This window comes from Myxine glutinosa, chromosome 7, assembly GCF_964187855.1.
Source record: "Myxine glutinosa chromosome 7, kmMyxGlut1.1, whole genome shotgun sequence".
In the NCBI taxonomy this organism is placed as follows: Eukaryota; Metazoa; Chordata; class Myxini; order Myxiniformes; family Myxinidae; genus Myxine; species Myxine glutinosa.
This window is the reverse complement of record NC_136267.1, coordinates 86,217,443-86,238,281: the sequence shown is the minus strand read 5'-3', so window position 1 is coordinate 86,238,281 and position 20,839 is coordinate 86,217,443. Positions and strand designations below refer to the sequence as shown.

The 20,839-nt window shown below is 52.5% G+C and overlaps 1 protein-coding gene across 7 annotated transcripts in view; it reads left to right on the top strand.

Moving 5' to 3' along the window:
* The window catches only part of LOC137413004 (histone deacetylase 4), a 233,663-nt gene extending 213,106 nt beyond the window's left edge, over positions 1-20,557 (top strand). For 5 of the 7 annotated variants that reach the window (XM_068098367.2, XM_068098373.2, XM_068098370.2 and 2 more), the window contains exons 23-27: positions 3,360-3,493; positions 6,308-6,392; positions 6,871-7,021; positions 7,878-8,051; positions 19,004-20,557. In XM_068098367.2, the coding sequence (XP_067954468.2) occupies positions 3,360-3,493; positions 6,308-6,392; positions 6,871-7,021; positions 7,878-8,051; positions 19,004-19,043 (584 nt within the window). In that variant the 3' untranslated portion in view covers positions 19,044-20,557. The remainder of the gene's footprint in view (positions 1-3,359; positions 3,494-6,307; positions 6,393-6,870; positions 7,022-7,877; positions 8,052-19,003) is intronic. The other 2 variants (XM_068098374.2, XM_078781955.1) reach the window with 1 other exon arrangement.
* The last annotated feature ends 282 nt before the right edge of the window (positions 20,558-20,839 follow it).

Genomic DNA, 20,839 nt, shown 5'->3' with positions numbered 1-20,839 from the left:
CAAGTCGCGCAGGACGCTGTCCATCAGTCGCTGGAACACCTGAGCCGCATTCTTCAGACCGAAGGGCATCCGCAGGAACTCGAAGAGTCCGAATGGCGTGATGACCGCCGTCTTCGGGACGTCCTCCGGCCTGACGGGGACCTGATGGTAGCCGCGTATGAGGTCCACCTTCGAGAAGAAGGACATGCCCGCCAAACGGGCGGAAAAGTCCTGAATGTGGGGGACGGGGTAGCGGTCGGGAGTGGTGGCGTCATTGAGACGGCGATAGTCCCCGCACGGTCGCCATCCCCCGCCGGGCTTCGGCACGATGTGCAGCGGCGACGCCCAAGGACTCTCTGAGCGCCGAACGATGCCGAGTCGCTCCAGGGTAGCGAACGCCGCTTTTGCCACCGCCAGCTTCGTCGGCTCGAGGCGGCGTGCCCGGGCGTAGACCGGTGGCCCGACGGCGGGGATGTGATGGGCCACCCCGTGCTTGACGGCCCCCGCCGAGAAGGTGGGCCGCGTGAGGGCCGGGAAGCCGGCGAGGAGGCGGGTGAATGCGTCCGCTGCCGGAAGCGTACAGATCAACGTGGCCGGAACCGAACCGTTCGGCAAGCCGCTTGGCAAGCCTCTCGGCGAGCCGCTCGTTGAGCTGCTCGACGAGCTGGGCAGCGCACAAGCGAGCGAGCTGAACGTCTCGGCCTGGACAAGACGTCTGCGCTTTACGTCGACCAGGAGCCCATTAGCGCACAGGAAGTCCGCGCCAAGCAGTGCCATGGGCACGTCGGCGGTGACGAACGTCCATCGGAAAACCTGCCCTCCGAACCGCAGAGAGAGGCAGCGTTTTCCGTACGTACGGATGGGCGTCCCGTTCGCGGCAAGCAGCGCGGGGCCCCCGCCCGCGGCGTGCTTGTCTGACGTACCGGCGGGAACGACACTCACCTGCGCTCCCGTGTCGCACAGGTAACGGCGCCCGGATAAGGTGTCCGTTATGAACAGCAGGCTGCTCGAACGGCCGGCGCTCATCGCCACTATTGAGCGCCGGCCCGGCCGTTTCCCGACCTGTTGAAGGAGCATGGCGGATGACATTGCCGAGCCTCGTGGCCAAACTTGGCGTGGAACCAGCACCAGGTGTGGTGGAGCTGGAGGAGTACGGCTGGCTCCGCCAGGCCGGTGGAGTTGGCGGTTTTGCCCGCGGTGGCGGTTTTCGCCACGGCGGTGGGCGGGGCGTGGCTGCGGTCACGAGGGGCGTATCAGCATGCTGCGTATGCTGTGTAAGCTGATGCTGTGGATCAGCATCATCAGCAGCATCAGCAGCATCAGCCTCGAGGTCCGTGACGGCCGCACCGACTCTCGCCCGTGTGTCCGAAGCTGTGAAGTACCTGTCCGCCACGGCGGCCAATGCTCGGGGTTCCGTTAGCACGGTCCCGGCCAACGCGAGGCGAACCTGCGCTGGAAGTTGGCGACGGAAAAGCGCCCGGAATAGAGAACCGGGGGCTTCGTCGCCCAACAGTGACAGCATATGGTCCATTCGGACCGACGGGCGCGTGTCGCCGAGCTTGGGGAGATCCAGGAGGCGGTCGGCCCGTGCGTCGTCCGTGAGGCCGAACGTGGCTAGGAGTAGCCGCTTGAGTGCCTCGTACTTGTGGCCGTCCGGTGGGTGGCGAAGGACGGACACAACTCGAGCGGCCGTGCCGGGCCCGAGGGAGGCGACGACGTGGCAGTAGCGCGTGTCGTCGCCGGTGAGGCGCCGACGCTGAAATTGGGCTTCGGCTTGGACGAACCAGACTTCGGCCTGGGCCTCCCAAAATTCGGGAAGTTTAATCGACATTCCGTTGTTGTTTGCCATTGCAATGGCGTCGTGTTCGGAAGGATCGCTATGGCAGATCCAACGTCGAGGTCACCATATGAAGCGCGATGCTGCGCGCGCTAATGCTTACGCAAGGAGCAAGCGGACAACGCGGTTCATAAAAGAGTCTTTATTGAAAGTACTCAAACTGCAGCACTGAGCTGCTCAGGGCTGCGCGCCCCGTGTATATCGTGAGGCCACGCCTCTCTCCCTGGCGTGGCCCATCCCCACTTGGTGTGCGGGGTGATGTCACCACGTCAGTGCTTTCGTGTCCGCCACACCGTAACATTTAATCGAACTCTGATTTATTTGTTCTCTAAAAATGTTAAATCAATCAAGCGACTGCAGAAGATAAAACCTTCATTATGGGAATATGGAGAACACAAATTCTTCTTCTTCATTCATATGCAGCACAGGGTTGGGCAGTAACACCATTAGCTGTAGGCACGGCTGTGCCGCTGATGCAGTGCCCTTTGTGGTTAAGACAGGAATTTATCATTTGTTCAGAGTGCCGGCGATAGCTCGCATACTCTCCACATAGAACACCGTGGGATCGTTAACATCCACCAACTAATGCCGGCAAACAGGATGCCCGGTTCAACGTCCATCCGAGGGCCAACACATACATTGATGAAACACCAGAATGGCAGTTTATAGCTGGGTCAGGATTTGAACCCAGACTAGACAGCTTATAGGCGAGTGTGCGTACCTCTAGGCCATCCTGTCATCCCCAGAATACAAATTAACAAGTGTTACACCTCGGTCCCCCGTCGGTGAAGTGATGCGAGTTGACAAAGTGGAAGACACAGAAAACATGGAAGAGTCGTTAATATGTGCGAGTGGGTTGGAGACACCCACACACCGGATTACAAGTTAGTAGGTCGTTTATTTTTCAAGATATTCATCTCACATGGTTCAGACATACATGGCGGCGGCCATCTTGGATTTTGACGTGGCGACCCAATTTTCAATAGCGTTCTTCCTTATGCCTAGATACACCCACACACCAGATTAGAAATTGGTACTTCGCTTATTTTTCAAGATATTCCGCTCACAAGGGTACGCACGCACGGACGGATGGAAGCACGCACGGACGCACACACGGACGCACAGTCGCACACACGGACGGAGGGTAAAACCATCGTCCCCCTTTCGCTCCGCGGTGCGACGGGGGACAATAATTGCGCTCTCACCCTGACTCCTTGATTTTGTACTGTTGTATCTTCTGAACCTCTGCTACTTGACAGGTAACCTGAGCCCCCATCCTAATGAATATTCTGGGTGCGCTCCTGGTTAGGCCTAATAAATGTTTAGTTTCTCAAACTGACAGACTTGCCATATAAATGTAAACCATATGAGTTTTTTTTTAAATATTCTCTCTTTTCATGAAGGGATGAAGCTGTGCGGTTGTTTTTTTTTCATTCACATGACGATAATCCATTGGTATGAATTTTATAACAAACTTTGATAATCCTTATATTGTTCTTTCTTGTCTGTTTTTGTCTATTTCTTCTGGCAAACACCTGTGCAGGTTATGCACACTTGGTGCAGCAGCTCATGACTTTGGCTTCAGGACGCCTGATCATGGCCCTGGAAGGCGGTCATGAGACGTCTGCACTGTGCGATGGCACGGAGGCCTGCATCCTCGCACTGCTGGATGTTGCGGTACCCACCTCGTGCCAACTTCATCGTTTTATTTTGTCATATCCCATTATAATATTGTAGCTTGCACCGCTGTACCATCGTGACAGACTATTTCAACAAAGATGTCGCTATAAAGTAAATAAAGTCACAGAGAAATGTGTGAGTTGGCTGCCTCACTTCCTCGGCTGACAAATGTTGTTGTTGTTGTTGTTTAAAGGCGCTCCCATTTATTTCCCAGCTCTTGTTGAAAATTATCATCGTGCAACGGTAACAGGTGGAATTTCTCCTCGTGGGATGAAAGGTCAATGGGCTGTTACATTGGTGTTTAATCAGGAAGTTGAGCTTCTATTCCAGTTCGTATTAACTTAAACACTGTGTGATGTCATTGAGGGCAAGTGGGGAAACAATCATTGATTCTCTCAAATTCCAGGTTCATCCATCAGCGGGAGAGCTAATGGCTTTGGTGTTTTGGGGCCTTTACACTTTAATTAGTGGAATTACTTGTAGGTGGGAAAAGCATGAGCATTTGGCACTGCCTGGCATCCAGCCTCGATTTGCACGTCGTCTTCCTTTGGTATTCATCTTCCTGCTCGAGTGGGTGTAAATGCGGTTACTCCATCTCCTTGTTATGGAATGAGACTAGCACTAGGCCACAGATGACAGCCAAGGTATGCTGTCTCGGGTGTGACCGTCACTGCATGATCCTCGTCCTTCATTAAATATAAAAATAAATAACCACCGTTTAGAGGCCATTTTTCCCCGCAAGCGGGGGTTGGCCTTTTTCGGGAACCGTGGTTGTTGTTGTTTTTTGGTCCCCTTTTTGAAGCAATGTTTTACGGCCGGATGCCCTTCCTGACGCCAACCCTTTTTGCCACCTTTAGCGACAAACAGGGAATTACCAGTGAACTGGTACTCAATTAGCCGACCTCGGAAGGATGACAGGCTGAGTCAACCCCCCTGGCGTTAATTCAGCGATCGACCGGGATTCGAACCCAGGATCCTGGGATCCTAAGCCGGCACCCTAGCCGCTAGCCCAACACCAGGCAAATGTAATCATGATTGCTCTTGCAGCGATTGGTTGGGAAGTTGCAAATCATCCCACTTGCAGTGCAGACTTGTCACCTTGTGATTTACATCTCGTTAGACCACTGGAGGACGTCGAGGTGGCATTCACTTTACGTAATATAGACTTCTAGGCACGTATCCTGAAATGGCTGCGTATCTGTCCCAATCATTTATACACAAATGGCATCAAGGCTCCACCACATGAATGGGACAGGCATGCACATGTTTATCAGGTGAATACTTTGGAAAAATTGGTGAAGTTTCTTTCAATGCCTCTGTACTTACCAGTACATTTATTTATTTATTTATTTAAATTAATGGCCCACATGGACCTTGAACCTTCATCCTTATTAATCACGCTGATGAGAGTGATTGAGGAGACCTTTTCGTTCATATGAAGCACACATGGTGAGATTTCCATGTAGAAAATGTCCGCATGATGCACGTACTGTATGTTGATCGCGTCATGCTTGTTGGTAAGTCGTATTCCCTCACATCACTTCCCATTCAAGATGCACCAAGATAATACTTTAGACTTCAACTTGGGGAATACCATGCACGTGCACTTGTGATGCAGCTAAACATTGATCGTGATAGATTAATGTGATATATTTGAGAGCATTTCCAGTGTATTTCTCTGAGGGATTGACTTGATGAATGAATGAATGATCGTTTTAAGGCCATTTTCCCCGCTAGAGTCAGGGGTTAGCCTTGCGGGCCCCATGACAATCATGGTTCCCTGTTTGAGGCAATGTTTTTATGGCCGGATGCCCTTCCTGACGCCAACCCTTAGTCGCCTCTTACGATGCGCAGGGATACGGTGTACCTATTCTAAATCGGGGTACACACCGTGATCATTCATCCCAGCAAGCTGGTTCTCAATTTTCCGACCTCGGAAAAAGAGACAGGCTGAGTCAACCCCCCTGGCGTTAATTCAGCGATCGACCGGGATTCGAACCCAGGATCCCAGGATCCCAAGCCGGCACCCTAACCGCTCAGCCAACACCAGGCTGGATTTACTTGTTGGCAGCCGTGAATATGTTGAAACCAGAATGGCACTTGGTGGAGCGCATTTCTCCGCCAGGCTGAACAGTTCACGTTTTGTATCCGATTGATGAGCCAAATCTGCAGCCGGGCCTGAACCAAAATCGAATGGGCTTGTTATTTTCACCAATCCAATTCATCCACCAAGTTTGCGTCATAATCAGTCCACAACTTTTTCGGATACCGTGCTATATATCCGGTTTGGTTCTATCTCTCAATGGTGAAGAATCACTTAAAAAATTGTCCTATCTGGATCCAGATCCAGATCTTCACCAAAATCGGATAAATCCGTCCTTGTCGCACACCCAACCTGTACACCAAGTTTTATCCGAATCAGTTCAAAACTTTTTGAGATATCCTGCTCGCAGACAAACAGACAGATCCTCCTGCACCTTTGGTGGTGGAGGTACGAATGTGGAAAGCCCTGAAGGTGATGTCATCTGATGGAGTCCCTTTCCACAGTAGGAAATCCTTTTACAATACTATACCCCAAAGCTTACTTTGCACTTGCACGAGAGTTAGGCCTTGCGGTAATAATTGTGCCACTTGTGTAAGTGGATTGACCTCATGGATGTGAGATGGGTCTCTAATGGACACTACTTCTCTGATAGTTTCAAAGTTATCTTCGATCTGCCTGATCCATGTCCATCATTCACACTTCACAGATTGCGATGGTGCGGTTTGAATTGAAGGAATCACTATTTCCTCTTCTTTTTCTTCCTGCAGCTCGATCCACTTCCGAAAGCCGTTCTGGGACAGCAACCAAACCTAAACGCCGTGGCATCTTTGGAGAAAGTTGTGGAAATTCAAAGTAAGTTTTATTCAAAGTAAGTTTTATTCACTGTTTATTTATTTTGATAGTTTTCAACACTTGTCCCATCGTTGTGGTTATTTTGTCATGGTAAATATCGTGTTAAATGTTCAGGTATCTTGGTAATTCAGGTATCCCATTGGACGTTCCTCCACAGTTTGCCGCATCTCATTGGAATAAACTTATTTGTGATGGATTGTTCTTAATTGTCATATTTGCTTTTTTTCCTCAGACTTTTTGACGAAATTGGAATTAAAATGTGATCTATTAACTGGAAGGACTTGTAATATGCAGTTACTAATCATTATTTACCTACGTCACTCTAATATAATTGCTCATTGTATCATTCCTTCTTGAACACGTGATACCATCTTAAACACTATGATTGGTCTTCAAGCACCTAGAAATTGCTTCAAGAATTAGACAGCTGATCGTTGTGCTAACCATGGTTTGTCGGACACCGATTGTTACCGTGCAGGTCAGTTTTGGAGGGGGGTGAAGAGGTATGGTTCCTCCATTGGCCTTTCAATAATCGAGGCGTTCCAGCATGACTGTGAAGAGGCTGAAGCCGTCACTGCCATGGCTTCCCTGTCCGTCACCCCTCGTGTAGACGGTGGCCAGGCCGAGAGGTGAGTCCCAGCTGGAAATGTACAAAACGCCTTGGACTTGGGCTGTGGGTTTGGTACTCCACCCCAACTTGGATGTTATTCTCAGAGTTGTATCGACAGAAAAATTGCAAGCTCTCTTCTGTGAGCTGATTACCTTCTGGTGAGAGACTTTTAACACCTGCTATTGGGACAAGTGCACGAGGTTCTGCAGTCCCAATGAGAAGGCCATGACTCATGGGAATCCTGGAATGGAGATGTGACATTAGTGTGACTTTTGTCACGTATGAATTACCTTATTGGCCCTACCGAAATGGAGACTCCAGTGTGTGTGTGTGTGTGTGTGTGTGTGTGTGTGTGTGTGTGTGTGTGTGTGTGTGTGTGTGTGTGTGTGTGTGTGTGTGTGTGTGTGTGTGTGTGTGTGTGTGTGTGTGTGTGCGCGCTCACCACAACCCCAATATTACACACCAAGTGGACTTAAACACTGTGGCAAAGTTGTCTCGCTTAACCACAGATTTCTATCAAATTTACCCACAAGTCCAAGCTGTCCACATCTCTTCCCAAGGCATGGTTCCACAAGTTTTTCCAATGTAACCATAAGGTATTTATGTCCAATTTAACGACAAGGTGATTTTGTACCTTGAATCTGAATTATGTCCAAGCTAACCACACTCGTTCCTGAGGGTGTAGTTGTCTGCACCAATATATACTTTAATTGATGTGATTCATTCTAAGACGCACGCCGCTATCTGCAGCAATGGAACTAAATTTCACATTTAAAATGCCGATGCACCATACTCTGTGATGCGGCGTGTTGGTTCTGCCAAAGCTGTTTCCAGGTCCGGGTCATGCTTGGTGCTTTGAATCTCTCTTCCATCAGTTTGGAATGTGGCCATGGTGCCAGCGATAGCTCGCCTATTCTTCGTAAAGGACACCACTGCACCTTTATTGTCCACCAACTAATGCTGGCAGACGGGACGCCCAGCTTAACGTCAATCCGAGGGACGTCACACACATTGATGAATCACCCAGCCTATGAAACACCAGTTTATAGGTGGGTCAAGATTTAAACCCAGGCTAGGCAGCTTATAGGCGAGTGTGCGTACCTTTAGGCCATGCTTTCAGCCTACATTTAAAATACCAGTTTACTAAATTACAAAGTTGTACTTTAATGTATAGGGAGGGGGGGGGGGTGCTGCACTCGAAAGCTTGTTATATACAAGGAACTTTGATGTAGGAAGACTTCTGGCCCATCTTGCTTGTGCTACATCAATACCACGTTAATCCAATCCATCAGTTTCTCAACTTGAATTCATGAGGAGGTGGGAAGGCATTACATTCACATAGAAAAAGGTAGGACATAGGGTCACCTCAACAAATAGGGTGGGGGTCGGCGAGAGAACTGGGGGGGGGGGGGGAATTGCCGAGACAAATGGAGGGTGGGGTCACGTAGATGTGTGTAGAGGTGGGGTGCATCGTCAAGATAAATCGGGGGTGGGATTGCCAGGAGCCCTAAACAGATGCAGGAGGTGTGTGGTCGCCTATACAAATGGGGGTGGGTCACCAAGTAAAATGGGGGTGGCTTGTTGAGACAAATGGTGGGTGGGGATAGCTCACTGCGATAAAACGATTGTGTGATCGCCTAGACAAGTGAGGTATTAAGGGTGGGGGTGGGTCGTTGAGATAATTGTGGGAGAGTGGGGGGCAGGGGGGGGTAAGGGATGGAGTCACCTATACAAATGGGGGGTGGGGTCACCAAGGGAAGTAGGGTTGTGATTGCCTCGTCAAATGGTGGGCTGGAAGGGGGGTATGTTCCAAGGGATTCCTCAGCTGCTAAGACAAATGGTGGGTTGGGGGCGTGGGGGGAGGTGTAGCCGCTGAGATAAATGGTGGGTTGGGGGGGGGGGTGTAGCCGCTGAGACAAATGGTGGGTTGGGGGTGGGGGGGGGGGTGTAGCCGCTGATATAAATAGTGGGTTGGGGGGGGGTGTAGCAGCTGAGACAAATGGTGGGTTGGAAGGGGGTGTAGCTGCTGAGACAAATGGTTGGGGGGGTGGGTGTAGCCGCTGAGATAAATGGTGGGTTGAGGGAGGAGGGGTGGGGGCGCTGAGATAAATGGTGGGTTGGGGGGGGGGGGGTGGGTGTAGCCGCTGAGATAAATGGTGGATTGGGGGAGGAGGGGTGGGGGCGCTGAGATAAATGGTGGGTTGGAGGGGGGTGTAGCCGCTGAGACAAATGGTGGGTTGGGGGAGCAGGGGTAGGGGCGCTGAGATAAATGGTGGGTTTGGGGGGGGGGGTGTAGCCACTGAGACAAATGGATGGTTGGGGGTGGGGGGGGGTGTAGCCACTGAGATAAATGGTGGGTTGGGGGGGGGGGGTGTAGCAGCTGAGAATGGTGGGTTGGAAGGGGGTGTAGCTGCTGAGACAAATGGTGGGTGGGGTGGGGGGGGGTGGGTGTAGCCGCTGAGACAAATGGTGGGTTGAGGGAGGAGGGGTGGGGGCGCTGAGATAAATGGTGGGTTGGGGGGGGGGTGGGTGTAGCCGCTGAGATAAATGGTGGGATGGGGGTGGGGGCGCTGAGATAAATGGTGGGTTGGGGGGGTGGGTGTAGCCGCTGAGATAATGGTGGGTTGGGGGAGGATGGGTGGGGGTGCTGAGATAAATGGTGGGTTGGAGGGGGGTGTAGCCGCTGAGATAAATGGTGGGTTGGGGGGGGGGGTGTAGGCACTGAGAAATGGTGGGTTGCGGGGGGGTGCAGCCGCTGAGACAAATGGTGGGTTGGGGGGGCGGGGGTGCAGCCGCTGAGACAAATGGTGGGTTGGGGGGGGGAGGGGTGTAGCCGCTGAGAGAAATGGTGGGTTGGAGGGGGGTGTAGCCGCTGAGACAAATGGTGGTTTGGGGGGGAGGGGTGTAGCCGCTGAGACAAATGGTGGGTTGGAGGGGGGTGTAGCCACTGAGATAAATGGTGGGTTGGAGGTGGGTGTATAGCCGCTGAGACAAATGGTGGTTTGGGGGGGGAAGGGTGTAGCCGCTGAGACAAATGGTGGGTTGAAGGGGAGTGTAGCCGCTGAGACAAATGGTGGTTTGGGGGGGGGGGGCAGGGGTGTAGCCGCTGAGACAAATGGTGGGTTGGAGGGGGGTGTAGTCGCTGAGACAAATGCTGGTTTGGGGGGGGGGAGGTGTGTAGCCACTGAGACAAATGGTGGGTTGGCAGGAGGGGGGTGTAGCCGCTGAGATAAATGGTGGGGGGTGCAGCTGCTTCGACAAATATCCAGGCAAGTCTCTGCATTGTTATAAATACTCTATTGTTAATATTAAAGCGCGATGCTGCGCACGCTAATGCTTACGCAAAGAGCAAGCGGACAACGCAGTTCATAAAAGAGTCTTTATTCAAAGTACTCAAACTGCAGCACTAAGCTGCTCAGGGCTGCGCGCTCCGCGTATATCGTGAGGCCACGCCTCTCTCCCTGGCGTCGCCCATCCCCACTTGGTGTGCGGGGTGATGTCACCGCGTCAGTGCTTTCGTGTCCGCCACACGCGCCCCCCCCCCCCCCCCCCAGAATCCCCGCGCACCTGAACGGTCAGTTTGCGGGGCAAACGGATGACCCGGCCGAAGCGCCCCCTGGCGACTGGCGGCGTCTGGGATGCAGGGATGCCATCTGGGATGCCTCCGGCAGCAGGACCGGGGGGCGGCGTGGCGGCGGGGCTGGGCGGTGCCGGGGGTCCGCCCGCAGGGGGGCGGCCCCGACGCGGGGGTCGGGCCACTGGCGGTGGATGGTCCATGTCGAGGTGGGCCGGCTTGAGGCGGTCTACAGAAACGCGGTCAGGAGTACCGCCGATGTCCAGGGTGAAGTGCTTCGCCCCGGTCTCCAGCACGCGGAAAGGCCCGTCGTACGGGGGCCACAGTGGTGTCCGGTGGGCATCGTGGCGGACAAAGACGTACTCCGCCGTGCGAAGCTCCGGGGCGACGTGCGTCGGTGGGTGCCCGTGGCATGCCGTTGGCACCGGGGCGAACCTCTGGGCGGTCTCTTGCAGAGCGGAGCGCTGCTGTGCCGCGGACCATGGTGCCGTGGAGTCGGGGAGGAACTCGCCCGGCACCCGTAGCGGTTGCCCGAAGACCAACTCCACCGCGGATGCGCGCAGGTCCTCCTTGGGCGCCGTCCGGAGGCCCAGCAGGACCCAGGGGAGCCTGTCGACCCAGCCGCCGTCGCGGAGGGTGGCCCGGAGCGCGGCCTTCAATGAGCGGTGAAATCGCTCACACAGGCCGTTAGCCTGGGGGTGGTATGCCGTGGTTCGGTGCAGCCGGACCCCGAGCCCCTGCGCGACCGCCCCCCAGAGCTCCGAGGTGAACTGGGGGCCGCGGTCGGACGAGATGTCTGAGGGGGCGCCGAACCGGGCGACCCAGGTGGCGATGAAAGCCTGCGCGACATCCGCCGCCGTCGTCGACGCCAAGGGCACGGCCTCCGGCCACCGGGTGGTGCGGTCCACCATGGTGAGGACGTGGGTGAAACCCCGCGAGGGGGGCAGAGGTCCCACCAGGTCCATGTGGACGTGGTCAAACCGGCGTTCCGGCACCGTGAACGGGGCCAACGGGGCCTGGATGTGCCGGTGCACCTTGGCGTGCTGGCACGCGAGGCACGTCCTGGCCCAGCCGCGGACGGCCTTCCGGAGGCCATGCCAGACGAACTTGTCGGCGATCAACCTTTGGGAGGCCCTCGCGCCCGGGTGGGACAGGCCGTGGATGGTGTCAAACACCTGGCGCTGCCAGCCCGCGGGCACGATGGGGCGAGGACGCCCGAGGGAGACGTCGCACAAGAGGGCCGCGCCTGCGCCGTCGAACGGCACCTCGGTGACACGGAGGCCCGTGACGGTGGTCCGCAAGGCCTGGACGTCGGGGTCAGCGGCCTGGTCCGCTGCCATCCGGGCATAGTCGATGCCGAGGTGGACTGCGTGGGCGACGGCCCGGGAAAGGCAATCCGCCACTGGGTTGTCCTTCCCCGCGACGTGCCGGATGTCCGTCGTGTACTCGGACACGGCCGAGAGGTGACGCTGCTGCCGGGCCGACCACGGCTCGGTGACCTTGCCCATCGCGAAGATCAGCGGCTTGTGGTCGACGAAGGCCGTGAACGCACGGCCGTCGAGCAGATGGCGGAAGTGCCTGACCGCCAAGTGAAGCCCGAGCAACTCGCGGTCGAAGGTACTGTAACGGCGTTCGGGCGGGCGAAGCTGCCGGCTAAAGAACGCCAGCGGTTGCCAAGCTCCACGCACCCATTGCTCGTGCACCGCGCCCACCGCGTAGTCCGAGGCGTCGGTGGTGAGGGCGATCGGTGCATCGGGCGCCGGGTGCGCGAGCATGGTGGTGTTAGCCAAGGCGAGCTTCGCGCCCGTGAATGCCGTGTCCATCTGCTCGGTCCAGGTAACGTCGCCTTTGCCCGGCTTACCTCGGAGAGCTTCGTGCAGGGGGCGCAGGAGCTGGGCGATACGGGGCAGGAACCGATGGTAAAAGTTCACCATGCCCAGGAACTCCTGCAGCCCTCTGATCGTGCGGGGGCGCGGAAACCCCTTCACCGCCTCCACCTTGGCCGGCAGGGGGACGGCTCCGTGCCTGGTGACACGGTGCCCCAGAAAATCGATTATGGCGGCGCCGAACCGGCACTTTGCGGGGTTCACAATCAGGCCATGCTGGCCCAGGCGTTCGAAGAGCGTGCGGAGGTGGCGTAGGTGCTCTTCGCGGGACGCGCTGGCGACGAGGATATCGTCCAGGTAGACGTAGACAAAATCCAAGTCGCGCAGGACGCTGTCCATCAGTCGCTGGAACGCCTGAGCCGCATTCTTCAGACCGAAGGGCATCCGCAGGAACTCGAAGAGTCTGAATGGCGTGATGACCGCCGTCTTCGGGACGTCCTCCGGCCTGACGGGGACCTGATGGTAGCCGCGTATGAGGTCCACCTTCGAGAAGAAGGACATGCCCGCCAAACGGGCGGAAAAGTCCTGAATGTGGGGGACGGGGTAGCGGTCGGGAGTGGTGGCGTCATTGAGACGGCGATAGTTCCCGCACGGTCGCCATCCCCCGCCGGGCTTCGGCACGATGTGCAGCGGCGACGCCCAAGGGCTCTCTGAGCGCCGAACGATGCCGAGTCACTCCAGGGTAGCGAACGCCGCTTTTGCCACCGCCAGCTTCGTCGGCTCGAGGCGGCGTGCCCGGGCGTAGACCGGTGGCCCGACGGTGGGGATGTGATGGGCCACCCCGTGCTTGACGGCCCCCGCCGAGAAGGTGGGCCGCGTGAGGGCCGGGAAGCCGGCGAGGAGGCGGGTGAATGCGTCCGCTGCCGGAAGCGTACAGACCAACGTGGCCGGAACCGAACCGTTCGGCAAGCCGCTTGGCAAGCCGCTCGTTGAGCTGCTCGACGAGCTGGGCAGCGCACAAGCGAGCGAGCTGAACGTCTCGGCCTGGACAAGACGTCTGCACTTTACGTCGACCAGGAGCCCATTAGCGCACAGGAAGTCTGCGCCAAGCAGTGCCATGGGCACGTCGGCGGTGACGAACGTCCATCGGAAAACCTGCCCTCCGAACCGCAGAGAGAGGCAGCGTTTTCCGTACGTACGGATGGGCGTCCCGTTCGCGGCAAGCAGCGCGGGGCCCCCGCCCGCGGCGTGCTTGTCTGACGTGCCGGCGGGAACGACACTCACCTGCGCTCCCGTGTCACACAGGTAACGGTGCCCGGATAAGGTGTCCGTTATGAACAGCAGGCTGCTCGAACGGCCGGCGCTCATCGCCACTATTGAGCGCCGGCCCGGGCGTTTCCCGACCTGTTGAAGGAGCATGGCGGATGACATTGCCGAGCCTCGTGGCCAAACTTGGCGTGGAACCAGCACCAGGTGGTGGAGCTGGAGGAGTGTGGCTGGCTCCGCCAGGCCGGTGGAGTTGGCGGTTTTCGCCGCGGCGGTGGGCGGGGCGTGGCGGCGGTCACGATGGGCGTATCAGCATGTTGCGTATGCTGTGGAAGCTGATGCTGTGGATCAGCAGCATCAGCCTCGAGGTCCGTGACGGCCGCGCCGACTCTCGCCCGCGTATCCGAAGCCGCAAAGTACCTGTCCGCCTCGGCTGCCAATGCTCGGGGTTCCGTTAGCCCGGTCCCGGCCAACGCGAGGCGAACCTGCGCTGGAAGTTGGCGACGGAAAAGCACCCGGAATAGAGAACCGGGGGCTTCGTCGCCCAACAGTGACAGCATATGGTCCATTCTGACCGACGGGCGCGTGTCGCCGAGCTCGGGGAGATCCAGGAGGCTGTTGGCCCGTGCGTCGTCCGTGAGGCCGAACGTGGCTAGGAGTAGCCGCTTGAGTGCCTCGTACTTGTGGCCGTCCGGTGGGTGGCGAAGGACGGACACAACTCGAGCGGCCGTGCCGGGCCCGAGGGAGGCGACGACGTGGCAGTAGCGCATGTCGTCGTTGGTGAGGCGCCGAAGCTGAAATTGGGCTTCGGCTTGAACGAACCAGACTTCGTCCTGGGCCTCCCAAAATTCGGGAAGTTTAATCGCCATTGCCTTGTCGTTGGCCATTGCAATGGCGTCGTGTTCGGAAGGATCGCTACGGCAGATCCAACGTCGAGGTCACCATATAAAGCGCGATGCTGCGCACGCTAATGCTTACGCAAAGAGCAAGCGGACAACGCGGTTCATAAAAGAGTCTTTATTCAAAGTACTCAAACTGCAGCACTAAGCTGCTCAGGGCTGCGCGCTCCGCGTATATCGTGAGGCCACGCCTCTCTCCCTGGCGTCGCCCATCCCTACTTGGTGTGCGGGGTGATGTCACCGCGTCAGTGCTTTCGTGTCCGCCACAATATTGTAATTGTTGTGTGCATGCCATTACTAGTCCTCATCCTCCATCAATCCTTTTTCACCAAAATTAGTAGGGTCAAAATATGAAATAAATGGGCTAACCCCCAAAAAATTGCAAGAAAACGTTTTATGGTGTTTTCCTGTAGTATTTGGTCCAGAGAACAACATATCAAAAGTAGGCCGAAATTGGCTCATCAGAAAGGGTCCAGATTTGACGTCAAACAAGATGGCCGCCATCGGACCAAAATGTTCAATATATACACATATCTTTTGAAACAAGCAGTTCTAAACCACTTTAAAAGTAAAGATTATCCATGAAACTTATTACCTTGGATGTCTTGTAGTTGACAAGTGTTCCAATGACGTCATGACGTCATTCATTGCGTCATGACGGCATAATATCGTTACTCGGCAGCTTCCATACATAAATGAACCTGTTGGGTGCTATTGGGACATTGATGGAGGGAAGTGGACTCAAAGATATCCTTGAGACGATCTATGGGGAAAACGCTTTGGTACACATGATGACTGGAAAAGCTGTGCAGCGTGCGCTTCGTGGACATCTAGTTGACCAGTGTCTCACCAACCAAGTCGTCTCCAAGATCATTGATAGTGAACCAGGATTTGAGACTCTCATACAGGAACTTGAGCAGTTATACTCTCAAGCTGCGAATGGTGAAATAGATGTCGACAGAGTGCTTGGATCTGATTGCATGGAAAAGATTGTTCGTGCAGTAACCTCAAAAAAGTCTGAATTGGCTGACAATTCCAAAACGAGCAAGCTGTGGTTGAACTATCAGCGAATGTTGGGAGTGGCCCGGGAGCTTATTGAGGCTGATCGCACAGGATCATGGCAAATGCACATCCATGCTGTATCTGATTGTTTGCCGATATTTGCTCACCCAAATTACCTGAAGTCTGCCTATCTGTATCTCCAAAAGATGACCGCTTTGGAGATCGAAAACCCTGAAGTGTTTCAGAAATTCATGCGTGGATACCATGTCATCCGGCGAACGACAGGTTCTGGGCTGGTCTTGGTTGTGACTTGGTGATCGAACAGACGCTTATGAGGTCACTCAAAAGTACAGGAGGTTTAACAAGAGGTAGTGGAATGTCAGAGCACCAAAGGGCCACCTGGACAATGTCTTCTCCCGTATCATCTGCCTACAATTATGCCATGCAGGAAATTTTGTGAAATGTGATACACAACGGGAACAGCACAAAGAAGCAACTTCTGCAAGAATAGTGAGGGATAAAGAGGATCGGACCAAACTTGCCACAATGCTTGGACTCTATAGCCCATTCTCAGATGAGACGACATTGCGCAACATTATAACAGGGATAAACGCTGATGATGATGTGAACGTGCACAACCTTTTCACTGTTGGTTTGGAAACTGTTGCCAAAATGGAGAGTCAGTTGGTATTTTGTTATTCACACAGACGCAACACTAAAGTAAAGACCTTGGCGTCAGCAAGGGTTGTCAAGGTTACTGAAGATAGAACAATTGATGCAGCACTCTTATTTCAGAGGTTCAAGGTTGTGTCACAGTCTGGAGAGCTAAACTTAGACGAGATGATGAAGTACGAACTTTCCCCGTATCCACCCTCCTTGTTCGAAGCTAAACAATAACTACAAAAGCCAGACAAACCCGCGCTTCTCGAGGCTATACGGAACCATGCTACTTCTAAGGATGATGCTGTCCTTCAGTCTATTCCAAAGACTGAGCACTACGTCTTAGATGGGGTTCCCTCCTACATCGGCTGAAATGGACTGAAGGAAGCACGTACGGTTCAATTGCTGATGCTAACGCATCTTTTACGACAGAATTGTATGGTAAAGCAACCGTTGTCTTCGACGGATATGGAGGACCCAGCACAAAGGACAACACCCACCAGCGACGGAAGACAACAACTGTGAGAAATACTGTCAATATTACAGAGACAACCAAATTCGTGGGGAAGAAGGATGATTTCCTTTCCAATGAAAGGAACAAAAAGTCACTAATTGATATGATTACGGTGTGCCTGAGTCAAAAACACTGCCATGTTGGACAGGCTGAGGGAGATGCCGACGTGGACATCGTGAAAGCAGCCGTCACGATGTCCAAAACCAAATCAACCACCCTTATCGGAGAAGATACAGATCTCCTAGTATTACTTCTGTATCATGGGAAAATAGACAGTAAGGAGCTCTACTTTCGGTCAGACAAAGGGAAACCAAATGTGTACAATATAAAAATTTTGAAGAAGTTACTTGGGGATGATGTCTGTACTGATTTGTTGTTTGCCCATGCATTCACTGGGTGTGACACTACCTCTAGAATCTTTGGTGTTGGAAAAAAATCAGTGTTTCAAAAAGTCACCAAGGGTGATTCTGTATTGCGTACCTGTTCAAGGATTTTCTGTGCACCAGACACAGATCAAGTTGCTGTAGAAAGTGCTGGGTCTTATGGTATCGTTGTTTAACGGGACAAAGTCCGGCTCTCCAGCATCATTGCGGTACAGTCATCTCTGCAAAAAAAGTGGCGACAGCAAAGACATTCGTAACCCCAGAGTGATTGCCCCCCACAACCTCAGCTACAAAACATCACTCAAGACGCAGTTACCTTCAAGTCATGGAATGGATGGGCCATAGTGACAACATGGACCCTGCAAAATGGGGCTGGGATATTCAAGGTGACAAACTGACACCAGTAATGATGGACAATAACCCTGCTCCTGACATCCTGCTAAAAATGGTTCACTGCAACTGCTCAGCTGGATGCAACACATTTAGATGTAGTTGTAAGAAGTACGGACTTGAATGCACCACGGCTTGTGGACCTTGCCAGGATGGCAACTGTGAAAATATGAACCATGCTCCCATTTTAGAAGAAAAAGAGGACTGATTTGTGATTTCTTTTTGTAAAGCAGTAATGGTATCCCAACTGGAATGACATTCTGGGTACCAACTAATTGAGAAAAAGAGGATACATTGACCAAACTCTATGTCGTTTTGCATATGTTAAACTGCATGTTAATAAAGAGATTGGCTGAGGCATCAACATCTTGACGTCATCGGTGATTTGATGATGCCATACCATACAGATGTAAAGGACAATAACGATTTCAAATACTCCTGTGAATCTCAGTTTTCATAAATTTGGAATTTTTCATCAGACTACACCTAATTACGTCATGACATGACGTCATGACGCAACGAATGATGTCATGGCGTCATTGGGACACATGTCAACTGCAAGACATCCAAGGTAATACGTTTTATGGTTCATTTTTACTTTTTAAAGTGATTTAGAACTGCTTGTTTCAAAAGATATGCGTATATATTGGACATTTTGGTCCGATGACGGCCATCTTGTTTGACGTCAAATTTGGACCCTTTCTGATGAGCCAAATTCGACCTACTTTTGATATGTTGTTCTCTGGACCAAATACTACAGGAAAACACCATAAAACGTTTTCTTGCAATTTTTTTGGGGTTAGTCAGCATAATGATCCTACTAAATGGGATGAGCATCTCAATTTAACTCATTAAAAGTTTTCATCCACTTGTGCTTTTGCCATCGTCGGCTTTGATTTAGATGAAAATGTTTTTCTCTCCCCTTATCCAAATGGGTTGTACCTCTCATAACTAAGCTTCAGAAGCTTTAAACTTCCATTTTTATTTGAGGAAAGGAAGAAGAAGAAAGCCTGACAGGAGTAATACCTTGTCAGTGGACTCACTCCTATGGAGGAGGGGTCCAATTGTATGACCATGCGTTGTGTCCCTTCGGGGTCAGGATGCATGTGTTTTGAATGACCATGTGCTTCAGCCTTGGGGTTGAGGTGCATGTGTATGCTAATGGGACAGCCATGATAGACGGTGTGCCTTGGCCGTGGGGTCAAGGTGCACGTCCAAGGCTGTTTAAATGTTTGGTTGTTTACCTTTTTTCATCGTAAAAAAGGCAGGCCTTAGTGTTGGCCTCATAAGCAGCAGGTTGGTGTACCTGTGTGACTATCTTGCCATGTTATTGGATGGTGATTGTACAGTCGCCCTGGGTCGGCCGAGGTCACGAGCCTTTGGCTCGTCCTGCCTTGTGCTTGTATTGCACTTTCATGTCACATGTTTGGTTTACTTCGAGCCTTTTCATGTTTGATTCGTGTTTGTTTGTTCCTTTTTCTTTTCAGGCCTGAAGAAGAGTGCATGGACGCCTCGGGTACCATTTAGCCAAAGACCAACATTCTCGCCTTTTCTTCGTTACTTGTTGGAGCTGCAAAGATCCTTTTTATTAAAAAAAAATAAAAAAGCCGAACTTGGAACACACTAGCCATGCTCCCTGCTGCCTGAATAATACCAAGCCAAATGTAGCGCTTTGCGCTGCTCTCCTGCCATCGGCCATTTTGTGCTGCCATGACGTCATCGGTCCTCTTGTGCCACTGACGTCGTTGACTGACGTCGTCGCGCACACGTCGTGAGCTTTTTGTATTCGGCCTATGTTTTAATCCTATGTTGTCACTTTGTCTCACAGCATTACAATTGGGGAAGCTCTGCTGTAAGTACTTCGACATTTTAATGGATGTCCCATTTTGGAGTTGAGGTAAAAACGTACCGTCGTATTAATGATTCTCGTCGGTGGCTTTTGGAACCGTTTGTTTTGTGCAATGTTGTCATCTTGTTTCCTTTGGCCATTGCGATCGTTTTTAGGTTGATACAGTACGACTGTGCTCTGCGATTTTGCATGAAGTCTCTATTGTCTTGGAGAAAATGGAAATTTAATGTGAGAGCTGTGTGTGTGTGTGGTGAGTTAACACCAGGTTTAGCATCCTAACTGATCCCTACTTTTAACATCTGGCATTCCAAATATTTTTGTTAATAGGGTGCACCGTGTAAATGTACTCTATTTCCTAGCACGTTTAGTGTGTGGTGGTCGTCGTTGAAAAGACTATGGAATCTCAACCTCATCGCAGGAATCCTCCCAGTGGAGTCTTCGGTACCACAGGCAGTTTCACGCTGCCAGGTCATGTTAACAAATTGGTGAGGAGAATGTGACAGAGGTAAGAAGAAAAAAGAACCATCTTTAGAGGCCATTTTTCCCCGCAGAGCAGGGGTTGGCCTTGTTTGGCCACCGTGGTCCCTTTTTTGAAGCAATGTTTTACGGCTGGATGCCCTTCCTGCCGCCAATCCTGTTAGTCGCCCATTGCGACACACAGGGAATTACCAGTGAGCTGGTACTCAATTTGCCGACCTCGGAAGGATGACAGGCTGAGTCAACCCCCCTGGTGTTAATTCAGCGATCGACCGGGATTTGAACCCAGGATTCGAAACCAGGATCCTAGGATCCCAAGCCGGCACCCTTACCACTCAGCCATCACCAGGCTAATGTGACGGACGGTGAGGCGATAACACTGGTCAACAGCCAAATTGGTTCTGACTTATTTTCAACTGTTTCTCACTAATTTGGTGCCCACGAATCCGAATCTGACCTTAAAATTTCGCTATCACGTAACCTTGACGTAGTACATCATAAGTGTGGAAAAAATCTTTAGAGCATGCGAATTTATTGATTAAGTCTCAATAATTGTCTATTGTCACAAAAAATAATATGAACTTAAAGTTTTTATTTACATCACATAAAAAAATGTAAATTTCCAAAAATAATATGAACTTCATAAAATATCACAAAAAAAAATTTGAACTTAAAGTTTTTATTTACATCACATTAAAACTGCTTCTGAACTTTACTATTGCGTTTGTAGGAGCAATCACTTTCACGCTGTAAAGTCCAACAGTAGTCGCCCATCATGTTTGGATTGAATCGGCCTTGATATCGAGTCTCCATGATGGCAATTTCCTGGTGAAACCTTTCTCCATGTTCATCACTGACATCGCCAAGATTTTGTGGAAAGAAGTCCAGATGAGAATGGAAGAAATGTATCTTGCGTGACATTCGAGCACCGAGCGCCTGGTAACTCTTCAACATCTTGTCCACAAGCTCTTCATAATTTGGTGCTCGAAAATTTCCA